Below are 13,789 nucleotides of genomic sequence, written 5' to 3'. Positions count from 1 at the left end.
GGGGCGGTCCCCCCGAGGGGCCGGGGAGGGGAAGAGGAAAAAAAAAAAACCCCCCCCCCGCCGGTGTATCGCAATTTTTCTACATAATCAGTCTTCGTCTGTCGGGATCGAGTTTATAGAGATCTGAAACTTCCTCTTCCTCACGAAGTTGGACGAGCAGCCGATTCTGGAGCTCGGGATCATGGCGCCACTTATTTTATTATTTTTCTTATTTATTTCTTGTTGGGTTAAGATGCACCTAATGAGCATCTTAGTAGCACCGCCACTTATTTTATTATTTTTCTTATTTATTTCTTTTTGGTTTAAGATGCACCTAATCCAAAATTTTATAAGAGATTAAATTGCCAATGTAGTCTCCTGACTATTTACATGAGCTCATTTTATCTCAGTCTATAAAAGTGTCAAATTAGTCCCCCCACACTCTCTTAATATCTCTAATATTTTAGCTTCTATTAAAAGAGTCTCCGAATTAAATTGGTATTTTTATAAACTTTGAAATTAAAATGGCCCCTGCAAAGAGCAAGGAGACCATTTTGACTTGTTCCTCTTTCATAAAATATCCATTTTTTAATATAGAGAATCTAAAACTATGCATGCTGATAATTCCAAATTTCTGGTGCATCTTAATGATTTTTTCAGGTGCGACCGCATACTTTGGCACGGTGACGGGATCATTCAGTTGTCATACATTCGTGGCGAATCCAGATTTTCTGACCATCGACCAGTGTGTGCAATTTTTAAGGTGGAGGTTGGAGTTCTTAATGATGGAATAAGGAAGAGCTTTTCTGTTCCCAACATGAGAGTTGGAGTGGAGGAGCTTTTACCTGCAAACAATAACAGCAGGACTGCCAAAGAAAGGTAAGGTGGTTGCTTATATCTGTAGTGATGTTTGTGCTTAAACGAATGCCAACTATTCCGTCTTCTTAGCTTTGCTATAATTTGGATTAGATTGAAGGGTCACTTTCTTAATTTTCATTTGTTCAGGGGGTAACCGATTCTTATGTTTTATAGCTCGAGTTGATCGTAGTGTCTATTAGAAGCTTTATGTGCCATAATTATATGTGATTTCATGTAAGCATAAATGCATCAAATTTCCAACCGTCAATGTTGAGATTTATATCTAATACAAGGATTGTATTTATAAATAGAAGAAATTTAAGAGTTTGTTTGTAAATATTACATAGCTCAAGAAAATTTTAATTGTAAAATCATATCAGAGTTTTATATAATCGGAAAATATATTACGTCCGGCAGACGGAGGACAAAGGATGCGATTCACCCGAGGAGCCGAGGAGCCGAGGAGCGGAAGATGAGAAAAAAAACCCCTCACCCGCCGGTGTATCGGAATTTTTCTATGTCGGGATCGAGTTTATAGAGATCCAAAACTTCCTCTACCTCACGAAGTTGGACGAGCAGCCGATTCTGGGTTCGGCATCATGACATACGACAGACGAATCCGCTGATCTGAAGAGCGGGGTCTGAGGTGTCTGTAGCCAACAAGAAGGTGAACAGCGACGTGCAAAGCTTGGTAAGCCTGTTGAGGCGCCGTCGTCGGAGGTTTTGGAAGGTAATTTCCGGCCGTAACTTAATTGCCGAGGATGTAGAAACTGATGTCGTCTCGCCCGTCGCCGCCAACACCAACCGCATCATCGCCCCTGAATCGCAACCGTTGGCTGCCTTCCTCAAGATCATCCGATTGAGCAAGTATGGGTCCGTTTTCTTGAGCTGGCTCGAGGGTTAAGAAACGTGAGGTACCAGAGCGTGATTTGGAGATACGTGGACCGGTAGATCATGCGTTTGGTTGGCTTGAACAGGAGAGGCAGAATTTCCTCTTTGCATTTTCTATCGGGACACCTGAAGTAACTCTAGGTGCGGTGTAGGTTATTCCTGAGTTATTTTCAGATTATTTCTGGGTTATTTTCAATAATCTCGAAATAATTCAGAAATAACCCAAAAATAAATATCTTCTGGGTTATTTCAGTATTATTGAAAATAACCCATAAATAACACCTGAAAATAACTCAAGAATACTCTGCGCCGCACGTAGAGCTACGTCAGGAGTCCGCACAGAAAAATTTTTGCCACGAGAGGGTGTCGAAGAGAAGCATTGAAGGTTTCAAAGCTTGTACCGAGATCGTTTTTGCTTTGTCCAAGTGGGAGAGCTGTTGTTGTGGGACTTCTGTTGCTGCTGCTTTTTTCTGTGTGTGATCAATATTGATCCTTGTGATTAAGGTTGTCAGGTGACAAATATATTATGGGAGGTAAAGGATTGTAACTTTTGGGAAAGATGAATCATGAAGTTTTGAAGGTCTTGGTAAAGCTCTTACAGGGAGCCACTACCTCAGCACGTGTTCCAGCGCAGTCGAGTGAACTTTCAGAAATGTGATCAGCTTTAGCTCAGGTAGGATAGATGCTTAGGGGGAGACCCGCATGTGCTACAACTGCAAAGAAGCAGAACATCTGAGCAAAGCATTTCTAAAGCCACCCAAGGAGAGAGAGAGATGAGTGGACATGGATCGTCTAGAGGGGGCTACCAGGCAAATCTGATGGTTACAGAGAACAAGGAAAAGACAAGGATTTCTTTATCGATGAGGATCGCAATTTTCTGGAGATGTTGAAGAGGAAACAGAGTGCAGAATGTGATGTCACTGAGAATAAATTTACCTTATCGTCGTCCAAGGGGAACACTACTAGTTATGCTCACTTAGCTAAAGGTACTTGTGATACACATGTTTTTGTTTCTGTATCCACCATAAGTTCACTAGAATTGATAGTAGATTTTGGTGCATGTCATCATGTTACTAGTGGCGCTAGTGATTTCTCTTCCTATACCCACCTAACAATTCCAGAGAACATTCAGATCACTGATGGGGCAACACAGCCTGTGGTTAATAATGGTACTGTGAGGTGTACCATGCTTATTCCTTTTCAGTGAACTTTTATCCATTAGTGTCATTCTACTGCAACTAAAATGTGTTGCTTCATTTGATATTCTAATTGTGATCTTTTAAGAGAAGGGGAATGACTTGAAACTTGGGATAGACACGTGGTGTAGTGGATTTTGGTACTTATATAGAGAGGTAATGGACTCAGCTTTGGCATCTATGGTTGAGAATGATGGAGCAGGAGGATCTGAGAGGAGTGGAGGATGTATAGATGCTATTTCACATGTGCATGGGATACTCTTAGTTTAAATCTATCGAGTCGTGTATCCATCATTGTATAAAAAGGTAAATAAACAAAAACTTGTATGTCATGTCTGTGAGTTTGGCAAGCATATCAGGAGTTCTTATGTTAGTTCTGATAAAAAGAGTTCTTATATTTTTGATTTGGTGCATTTAGATGTATGGGAACCTTGCTTTACAACTTCGATTGATGGTTACAAATATTTTGTCACTTTCATTTATTGTTTTTCTTATGTTACTTAGTTATATCTGATGAGAAATAAAAATGATGTGTTTGTCTGCTTAGGGTGATTCAAATTCAATACGGTGTCATAGTGAAGAAAGACTTTCACAGGGTGATTCAAACTCAATACGGTGTCACAGTGAAAGTATTGAGATCTGATAATGGGACAAAGTATATCAATAAGATGTTTGAAGAATATTTGTCAGCCCAAAGGATTCATCATCAAACTATATGTTTGTACACTCTGACACAAATCAGAGTGGCAGAAAGAAAGAACAGACACATTTTAGAGGTAGCTCGAAACATGATGTTCATGATTAATGTCCCAAAGCACTTGTGGGGGCAAACTGTTTTGACAATAACTCAATTGATTAATAGAATGCCCTCAAGTGTGTTGGATTGTAAGTCTCCTTGTTAGATGTTGAAAGGAGATAATAGTGTGACCATTCCATTAAAGGTATTTAAATGTGTATGCTTTGTCAAAAACAATAGGTCATCTGCAGGGAAGATGGAACGCAAAACTATGAAATGTGTGTTCGTGGGGTTATCTGCTACTTAGAAGGGTTGTGTATGCTGGAGCCCGATCAAGACGTGAATCTTTGTGAGTATGGATGTGTCATTCAGAGAGTTTGATCATACTATACTTTGGAAGTGAATCCACCGTTCGGTGACTCAACAACTACTAGAAATACAAGGCAAGAGAGAGTGTGTAGTAGTAGTAGTGATGAAGTGGTGCAAGTGGGAGAAATGTTTTGTCCGGTGATGTGGGATGAATCAACTGAAGAGACAAAAATCGAGGAAATTGGCCTCAGTGGTTGTTGGATTCAAACTGAAGGTGAGTTAAGGGTGTCAATAAGTTTTTTGTCTCGGTTTTTCCCAACTCTTGAGACACCTACATCATCCACCTTTGATTCAGAACTCTCAGGTGATATTATTTCTACTCCATCTACTTTTATCCCCCAACGTTAAGGAGGTCCCACCCGCAGCAATGTGAGACATCCTCCTGATCGTTTTGGGTGGGAACTTGACATTGCAAATTTTGTTTTTTATTCTAAAATCTCACATTTGCATAAAGCATTCGTTGCATCATTAAACTATGTCTTTATACCCAAGTGCTGACAGGTTGCTAAAAAGCATCCTAAGTGGAAAGCGGCGATGCATGAGGAGCTTGGAGCTCTTGATAAAAACAAACATGGTAGATTGTACCACGACCAACAGGGAAGAAGACAGTTAGATGCAAGTGAATCTTCACGGTAAATCAAACTCTAGAAGGGGTGATGGAGTGATACAAAGCATAATTAGTGACAAAAAATTATAGTCAAACGTATGACACTGACTACAATGAAATCTTTGCTCCAGTAGCAAAGATGAGCACAGTGAGGACACTGGTTTTGCTGGTAGTGAATGGTGGATGGAGACTCCACCAACTGGATGTGAAGAATGTTTTTCTTCACGGGGAGCTACTGGAAGAGGTGAATATAGAGATATCACTGGGATTCAGCACATCCCAGACATTGGGCAAGGTGTGTAGGCTCAGGAAGTCACTATATGACTAAAAGCAATTTCATCATGCTTGTTTTGAGAAGTTTAGAATGATGATGGTTAGCATGAGAAACCAGCAGATCAATGCAGACCACACGGTGTTCTTTCGGCAACATGAATGTCACACTATCATATTTATTGTGTATTTGTATGAAATAATTATCACAGATTGCTCAACTAATCTAGGACAAGCTTAGATGCTTGCTTGGGATTGATGGAGTTGAGAGAATGATCACGTCCCAGAGAAAGTATGTACTGGATCTTCTCACGAAGACATGTATGCGGGGGTGCAAATTTACAGTTTCTGCAATTGAACAGAAGGTCAGGCTCATTATAGAGGCAGGTGAATTAGTTGATCGTGAGAGGTACAAAAGGTTGGTGAGCCGCTTGATCTATCTGTGCCACACTCGACCCGATATTTTTTTTTTGTAGTAAGTGTGGTGAGTCACTACATGCGTGATCCAAGGAAGGGTAATATGGATGCAGTGTATCAAAAGCGTGCACTAGGAAAAGGGTTGATATTCAAGAAGAATGGGCATGTAGATATTGAGGGCCTTTGTGATTTTGATCAGGCAAATTGTGTTGATGACAAAAGATTCACCTCAGTATACTGTATGTTTGTAGGTGGCAACTTGGTCTCGTGGAAGAGCAAGAAATAGTAATTTGTAGCAAGATCAACAACAGAGTCTAAATACAAGGCTATGGCTTTAGGAGTTGCTGAGATGATGTGGCTGAAAGCCTTGTTGGTTAAACTCAAAGTGGATTATGGAACTCAAATGAAGTTGTTGTGTGATAACATGTCTGCAATCAACATTACTAACAACCCGATGCAACACGGTAGAACTAAACTTGTGGATACTGATAGATTTTTCATCAAGAAGAAGTTGAATAACGGATTGTTGGAACTAAGTCATATAGCTGTTAGAGAGCAGATGGCTGACTACCTCATTAAACGACTTAGCACAGTGGAGTTAATTAGATTATGAGTGTTGAGATTTATATCTAATGTAGGGTTCTATTTGTAAAAAGAAGTCTAGGGGTTTATGTATAGATATTGTATGACTCTATAAAGTCAAGAACGTTAATGAAATAAGTAAGTTTTAATTGCAAAATCATTCCAACCGTCAAAATCTCTCCCATGACCAGGCCCTTAGTTTTAATTGCAAAATCATTCCAACTGCCATAATCTCTCCCATGACCAGGCCCTTATTCTTAAAAATTGTTTAATTCTATTGATCGTGTGCAAATTTAATTTATTCTATGATCGATAAGAAATGTGAAAGGAAACTAAACAAACGTTGAGGTTTTAGGGTTTTTGGTAAATTTATTGTCCACCATTTGACAAAAAGGGATACAATAAGATTGTAGGGAAGATTGTTGTGGAAATCTAAAATTAAGTTTGATGGACTCTTTTGTTAATTTTGGATTGATGTTTATATTTCAATAGTTTTGTTCTGAAATAGATGAATGAATTTCCATATCATTTATTGCCATGAGACACTTGGTTTCTTTCATGTTTGATCCCTGCTTGTAGTATTTGACCAAGATTCAAGCTTATAGCTGGAGTGAAAGACAACTCTGAAATCTTTATTATATATATATATTCATATAGTATTGCATTTATATAAACTTTGTGATCAGATAAACAGTGGCGGTACTCCAGATAATCTGGAACAAATCAGCCTTCAGTGTGAAGATTCAAAGACCTGAGTTCTGTTTTGATGATTGTACGAGTTGAAGATACTGAACAGAAGAAAAAAATATATGAAGGGATGTGTCTATATATAAGAGTGATGGAACAAGATCCTGCTGCTTTCAGCTTTTTGAACTGTAGATAGTTTCTTTCATGTATCATGCATTTTTTTTTGTTTTTTTTTTCTTTGAAAATATTTGAGTCTGGCCAACATTTTTTTTTTCCATTTTTTCTTTTGAAGTGTTCAACGAGACCATCGGTCTGTTTGGGACAGCTGCAACTTATTGATTAATCTACTGATATGCTGCTTAAAAATAATCTGTTGATAAGCTAAGTGTCATGATTATTATATATTTTTTTTTTTGGAAAAAACAGACCGCAACGAGAAAGTTGTCATCACACCTAGACACAGTTTTCAATGTTTTGAAAACACATAAGCTGTCAAAACGCAGAATACCCAAACATGTGAGGTGCATTTTCAAAACTTATTTGGAAACACATAAGTTTAAAGGGCTGTCGATTTGTTTTCAAGCCCATATTTATTTTTTTTATTTTTTTTTTTTTGGCGGGCTTCATTTTTTACTTAGGTGATGAGTTTATAAGTTTTGATGTATGTGCCTTTAAATAAAGAGTAACTGAAGACGTTATATGAATTTAGTTATTGTCATATTGTCATCTAAATTTATTTTGAATTATTAAGTTTTTTTTTTATGTTTGGTTGGGGGGAATTAAACAACTAATGTGTTATGCATTAGAGATTTATGAATATTTCAAGTTGAATAACTAGCCTCCATAATCATAACTCTTATTGATTATTAGTTAATTAAAAAAGGGGTATTTATATAAATAGCACAATTCTTATGCATTTACATTTCAAATAAGGATGTTCATATTTACATAGATAATGTTTAAATTCAATATCAGTTAAAAATATTATTATCAATATTTTTTTAAAATCAAAATATATCATTTCGTGCATAGTTTTATAGACTTAAGATGTTATAAATGTAAATGTCAAATTTTAGATGTTGGATTTATAAATACATTGGAATTGTGGTATTCTTCAACATCAGAAGTCAGAACTCTGTAATTACGTGACCGCTAGCCAGCTCAAGCTTGACTCTATAAGTAGCTCGTGAACTGTATTCTATGAGCTAACAAGTCAAGCTCAAGCTCGACCAATCTAGACGATAGCTTTCGAGCTGGCTCGTTCAAAAAATAATTGATAAAAAATATACTGAGACTATTTTAAAATTCAAGATTTTTTTTAAATTATTTAATATTTTAAAAAAATGACATTTTATACTTGAATTGTGGTATTCTTCAACATCAGAAGTCAGAACTTCGCCACTCGTGAGGAGCCAGCTCAAGCTTGACTCCATAAGTAGCTCGTGAACTATACTCTATGAGCTAACAAGTCAAGCTCGGCCAATCTAGACATTAGCTTTGGAGCCCAGCTCATTTAAAAAATAATTGATAAGAAATATATTAATTTATTTATTATTAATTATATCTTAAATACTTATTATATTTATAATTTCATTATGATATTAGTATAAATTAATATTTTTTTTCTCATCATAATAAGCAAATTAGTATGTGACTTGAATATGATATTATGGTGTTATTATGATAATATCATCATAATACCGTCAAATTCACATCTATTTCACATATTATGTCCCCACATTGCACATATTATTCTCTCACATTTATAAATAATTTCAAAAATATTCTCTTAAAAAAAATAATTTAATAAAATTATGAGAAAAGTCATTCAAAAAACATTTTTTTTTTTACTATTTTTACCATAAAAAAACAGTAAAAAAAACTGCCTCAAATGAAGCCACGCAAAGCTTTAAAAACGCAAACGAATGATCACAACACAAACAAAAACAGGCATGTTCTGACAAACCAAGCAAACGAAAACAAAGTCTTAAGGGCATTTTGGTCCTCCTCGCTTGGTCTTCCAGTTGTTATAGCAAGGACACACCTGCTTGTTTCCGTAGAAGCCCGGGGGCACGCAGAGGCACTTTCTACAGCATTTTCCACAGAACAAGATGCAAGCTTTGTGGTACTGTGTCTTCGAGCACCTCCTCCCGCACTCGCGCGGACACTCTGTGCTCGCATTTTACGAAATTTCAGTAAAGAGTGAAGAAGGAGAAGAGGAGGAGGAGAAGGAATGGAGAGCTCACGGTAGGTTCTGATGCTTCCGGGGCCGAAGCGGGGCTTCCTCTTGTAGAGCTGATGCTGTAACTCTTCTTCGAGTGAGTTCATAGAAGAGGATGAGAGGATGAGGAAGGAAAGGAGGAGGAGAAGGTAGAGGAGCTTCGGCATGGCTGAGGAGAGGGGAAGAGTAGAATGTAAAGTTGAAAGGTGATAAGACGCAACAGAGAGGAAATACTGAAATAGTGGACTGGACATGTTTTTAATGAGGTTTTTAAATTGAAGGCAGAAGGTGAGGAAAGGGAGCATGTGAGGTGCCGACAAGCGGGCACGCTGCGCGAGGTTTTTTATGACCAAGAGAGAAAATGATGTGATTATGGGGATGCGTGTGATTATGGGGATGCGTACTCTGCACTAAAAAAAAAAAAAATTTTTTTTTTTGGAGAAAAAAAAAAAAATAAAAAAAAAAAAAAAAAAAAAAAAAAAAAACTCTTTTTGGTGCTGTTAGGGTTATGTTAAGATGTTCTCTGTTAGGGTTCCATATGTGCCGCTCTTCTCCTTACCAACCGTACCCTGCAAAACCCAATTGCTCCTATTGATACACCCCACCTCATGGATCAAGCTTCATTTCTCCTCTTCATTCTTCTCCATCAAACCACCTATTGTTCTCCCTTTCTTTCATTCCTTTTACAGAGAAGAACATCGTTTTTCTCAGATTATAAAGTTGATGAAGGCAGTGAAAAAATGGAGGTTGGCGCTTGTTGGTTTTGCAATTGGGGAAGAGACCATTTTATGATGATTTGCTCCGAATGATTAGTTATTTCTGGTCTCTAAAAGGTAGAGAAAAACAAGAAAAATAAATGAATTTTTTTTCATTAAGTGAAAAACAGGTATAAAATCGAAAGAGTGGGAAGTTCTGCTGAATAATCGGACGAAGCGAAATGACTTCATTGATACCATATCAGAGAATGGATAAGGGAAATAAAAATAAGAAAAATAAGTGGTTTTCTTCATCAACCAAAAAACATGTAAAAACTGAATATATTACAATGCCTAAAATAACGGAAGGAGTAGGAAGTTCTAGTCAATACTATTTAATAATAATGTGTGTGTGTGATATTAGATAATTCTTAGATGCCCCCTTCCTTAAAGTGAAAGGACCTTCTTTCCTAAATCCACTCTCCCTTTGGCTTTTCATACTTTTATTCCTCCTACAAATGAGGAAATCATTAATTCAAGCCCCCCTTTACCAAACCTCGCCCTCTATGCACCATCGTAGGTGATGCCAAAGTAGCAAATAACTATTATCTTTAAGCCCCCCTCCACCTCTACTGTCATCCCCTCTCCCCCACCAGTCCATCCTCTGACCCAAGCAAGTCTAAGGCAGCCTCCATCCTTGACTCCCGACCTTAGCTTGCCAACCCTCTTCCCTCTACTACTAAGCATCGACTTGACCTCACTCCAATTGCACCTCCCCCCTCTGTACCCCCTCTTACTCCACCTCAGACCCTAATCCTCTCAATAACATCCCTTCCCAAGTCAACCCTAACACCCTCTTCTCTAACAACTCTTTGCCCACCCCCTCCAATTCAAAAAAGACAGACCCAAAGGCAAGAACTCTCTCCCTCAACAATAACATACGTATTTTTCTAAAATATTCACATGGATTGTTCAAAGCCTAATTGATGATTCTCTTGTCAATGATTGTAGAAATATTTTCAAAGATTTTAATTCAGGTGTTATTGGCTTGCTTGAAACCAAATATGCTCCCCTCTGCTCTCTAACACCATCTATCTTCAACATTTCAAGTTTTTTACATTTGAAAACTCTACCAACATTTTTATGTATGTGAAAAATGGTTGTATTTGGCTTAAATAGAATTTAGATATTATCTCTTTCAATCCTCTTCAAAGATGTGCTAAAAAAAGATCTTTATTTTCAAAAGAAATATTCAATTTCAAGCGACTTTCATTTATATTGACAATTGTGCTATCAAAAGGAAATGTCTTTGGCTATCTTGTATTGATCTTTCTATGTATATGAGAGCCTGGATCATTGTTGGTGACTTCAATTGCATTAGAATTTTTAATGACAAGTTTGGTGGCTCTATGCCTCTCCCTCTAAACTAATAGACTTTAACACATGCATTTTTAACATTACTCTCTTTTAATTACCCAACACTAGTTATTTATATAATTGATACAATAACCAAATTCAAAGTCCCATCAAATGCTTGTTGGATTGTTCTCTTTGCAACGTTACTTAGATGAATGCCTTTCCCCAACCTCACATTAAAATCCTATAGCCCCTCAATGTTGACCACTCCCCTATTTTGATTCACTTGAGGTACAATCATAACTTTTCTTATATATTCCTCCAAAAAAGCTATTGGAGTCATTCACCTAACTTTCCAAAAATTATCTACAATGCTTGGTCTATATGTGTTAAAGGTGATCCCAAGTTTTCTCTCCATAACAAACTTATTAATGTAAAGAGGGCCCTTAGGAATATCAAATGAGGTTCTTCTACTATCTTTTTAATTCCAAATCTCAACTCAAGCAACATCAACAAAACATTTTTTTATTGATAAGTAACCTTTAAGAAATGATCTTCTTTCCGAGGCTTTGGTTATTAAAAAAATCACTTATTGAGGCTACTACTTGTGAAAGTGCTTGGATTAAACAAAGAAACAAATGTGTCTGGATTTCCGGGGCGGGGGGGGTGTGGGTGGGGGGTGGTGTTAAATTCCTCTACCAAAGGATTAAAATCAGAAGTGATAGAATTTATATTTGGGAGCTCTTGATCAATAACTCTTGCGTTCATTCTCAAGATAAGATTCTTGATGAGACTATCTCTCACCTCTCTTCTCTACTTAATGCTTCTCATATTCCTTCTTGTGAGTACATTCCTATTGGGCACATCCTCAATATTAATGAACAATCCTTACTTATACATGATTTTGATAAAGCTCCTGGCCTTGACGACTTTACTTCCAAATTCTTCAGGATACATGACATGCTACTTAGTACTCTTGCATATTGACCATTAAACATTTTTTTCTCTTCTTAGATCTTGCCTAACTAAGCCAAAATTACTTCCATAACTCTTATCCCTAGGAGATCTTATGTTGAATCTTTCAATGACTTTTGGCCCATCTCTCTTGGCATTACATTATACGAGGTGCCAAATTGATTACGAATAGACTTAAGCTAGTTCTTTCTAGCTTAACACATCCATCCCAGTTTTCTTTTATATATGAAATAGACATTGTAGATAACATTAATTTGGCCAATGAGCTACTTCATTGATTCTACTTTTTGGCTCATTTCTAAATAAATTTATTCCAAAATTGACCTTATGAAAGTCTTTGATAAACTGAATTATTCTTTTATTTATGATAGATTGGTCAGATTGGGTTTTCCTCATATTTTCATTGGATGTGTTAATGCATGTACTAATAATATTCCCTTTTTGTTATCATTAATGGTGAGCTTAAAGGGATTTTTCAATCTACTTCTAGTTCGAGACAAGGATGCCCTCTCTCACCCTATTTATTTACAATTTGTATGGCTCCTTTTTTAAGAACACTATATTCTAGTGGACAAAGCTCAACTCATCTTTTTTATGCTTATGATATTTTAGTTTTTGGGAATACTAGCTATCACTCAGTTAATTCTCTTGCAAATGTCATGTCTATTTTTCAATGAGTCACTACTCTCTCTACCAACCTTACGAAATCAACATTATGCTTTATCTAAATATGTGGATGGTAATGTTGCGATCCAAATTTATAGTATCTTGGGCATTTCTTTTAAGCCCCTCCCATGGAATTATCTTGGTATGCCCATAATCACTCTAACTTGAAAGGTCTTGATTCTCACAAGCTTCTTGATATACTCATGCATTGATTGAGTGGTTTGAAACAAATGCTAATATCGTTGCTGGAAGATTTCAGTTAGTCAAATATACCATTTGGAGTTTCATATACAATTGGTTTAGATCAACTGTTTTTCTTGAAGGCTTAAGGAAGGAAATCTACTCCACTATCAATAATTTTCTCCATCATAATGATATTGAGAATAAAATGCATACATTTTTTTGGAGCACTGCCGCCAAGCCTAAGCATTGCCCTTCTTAATCTTAATAAAATTAATATTATGTGCAAAGTAAAAACTATTTAGAGGCATTATAATGCTAATTCCTTTTTATATTTTTGGCACCAAGCTCATTATGGTTCCCTTTGGTGTAAACCTAAAAGCATCTCCACCTTCTGGAAAGCTCTTATACAAATTGGCAAAAGAATTAAGGATAAGATTTATCTTCAGATCAACAACTCCAGTAGATTGTTTTTTTCTTTGATACATGGCTCCATGATAAGTCCCTCCATGATATATATGGTAATCAAGACCTCTTTTAGTTTATCTATCCTCCAAAAACCAATGTTCTTGAGGTTATTACAAATGATAAGTGAACTCTTCCTATGACCAGTCACATTTCTCCTCAATGTGCCTCACTTATTGCTAATATTTTAATGAAGGACTTGTGTTTGACTTAACTTACATATTCTTGTTCTTGTTCGCCTCATGTTTGACTCAAAGTTTGCACTTTTAAATTAATATGAAAAATAAATGTAGGTGCTGGATTTGAGGTAAAATAAGTTGCACACATTCAAACAAAGATTTGTTCATGTTCGTCTCATTTACTTAACGGGTGATTCCATTTAGGGTCTGTTTGGGGCAGTTGTTGATTATTTATAATCTGTTGATAAGCAAATTATTCTGATAATCTACAGATTATCAAAATAAGCTGGTTTGCTGTTTGGGGCAGCTTATTCATAACAGCTTACTGAGAGCTGTTGTTGGATAAATGACTATTCTACCCCTATTTGGTTAAACTGTTTGCAACAGAACTGTTTATAAAAAATATTAGATAAAACCACGAGAGATTAATGTAATTCGGTCAGTGCCCTACATCCACAGA

The 13,789-nt window shown here is 36.6% G+C and overlaps 2 protein-coding genes across 9 annotated transcripts in view; one reads left to right on the top strand and one right to left on the bottom strand.

Annotated features, from left to right (window-relative positions):
- LOC110021800 (type I inositol polyphosphate 5-phosphatase 10-like) overlaps positions 1-6,847 on the top strand; it is a 19,005-nt gene extending 12,158 nt beyond the window's left edge. For 7 of the 8 annotated variants that reach the window (XM_020720444.1, XM_020720446.1, XM_020720445.1 and 4 more), the window contains one exon: positions 6,592-6,847. In XM_020720444.1, the coding sequence (XP_020576103.1) occupies positions 6,592-6,595 (4 nt within the window). In that variant the 3' untranslated portion in view covers positions 6,596-6,847. Of the gene's footprint in view, positions 1-858; positions 1,165-6,591 lie in introns of those variants that run through there. The other variant, XM_020720442.1, reaches the window with a different exon arrangement.
- Positions 6,848-8,483: 1,636 nt separating this feature from the next.
- LOC110021807 (gibberellin-regulated protein 4-like) lies at positions 8,484-9,207 on the bottom strand. The gene is made up of 2 exons (XM_020720463.1): positions 8,839-9,207; positions 8,484-8,761 (listed from the first exon to the last, which is right to left on the bottom strand). The coding sequence occupies exons 1-2, from the start codon at positions 9,116-9,118 to the stop codon at positions 8,580-8,582; spliced, it is 462 nt and encodes a 153-aa protein (XP_020576122.1). The 5' UTR covers positions 9,119-9,207; the 3' UTR covers positions 8,484-8,579.
- Between the last annotated feature and the right edge of the window lie 4,582 nt (positions 9,208-13,789).

Source organism: Phalaenopsis equestris, unplaced genomic scaffold, assembly GCF_001263595.1.
Source record: "Phalaenopsis equestris unplaced genomic scaffold, ASM126359v1 Scaffold000147, whole genome shotgun sequence".
Classification (NCBI taxonomy): Eukaryota; Viridiplantae; Streptophyta; class Magnoliopsida; order Asparagales; family Orchidaceae; genus Phalaenopsis; species Phalaenopsis equestris.
The sequence above is the reverse complement of the archived record's forward strand: the minus strand, read 5'-3'. Positions and strand labels throughout refer to the sequence as shown.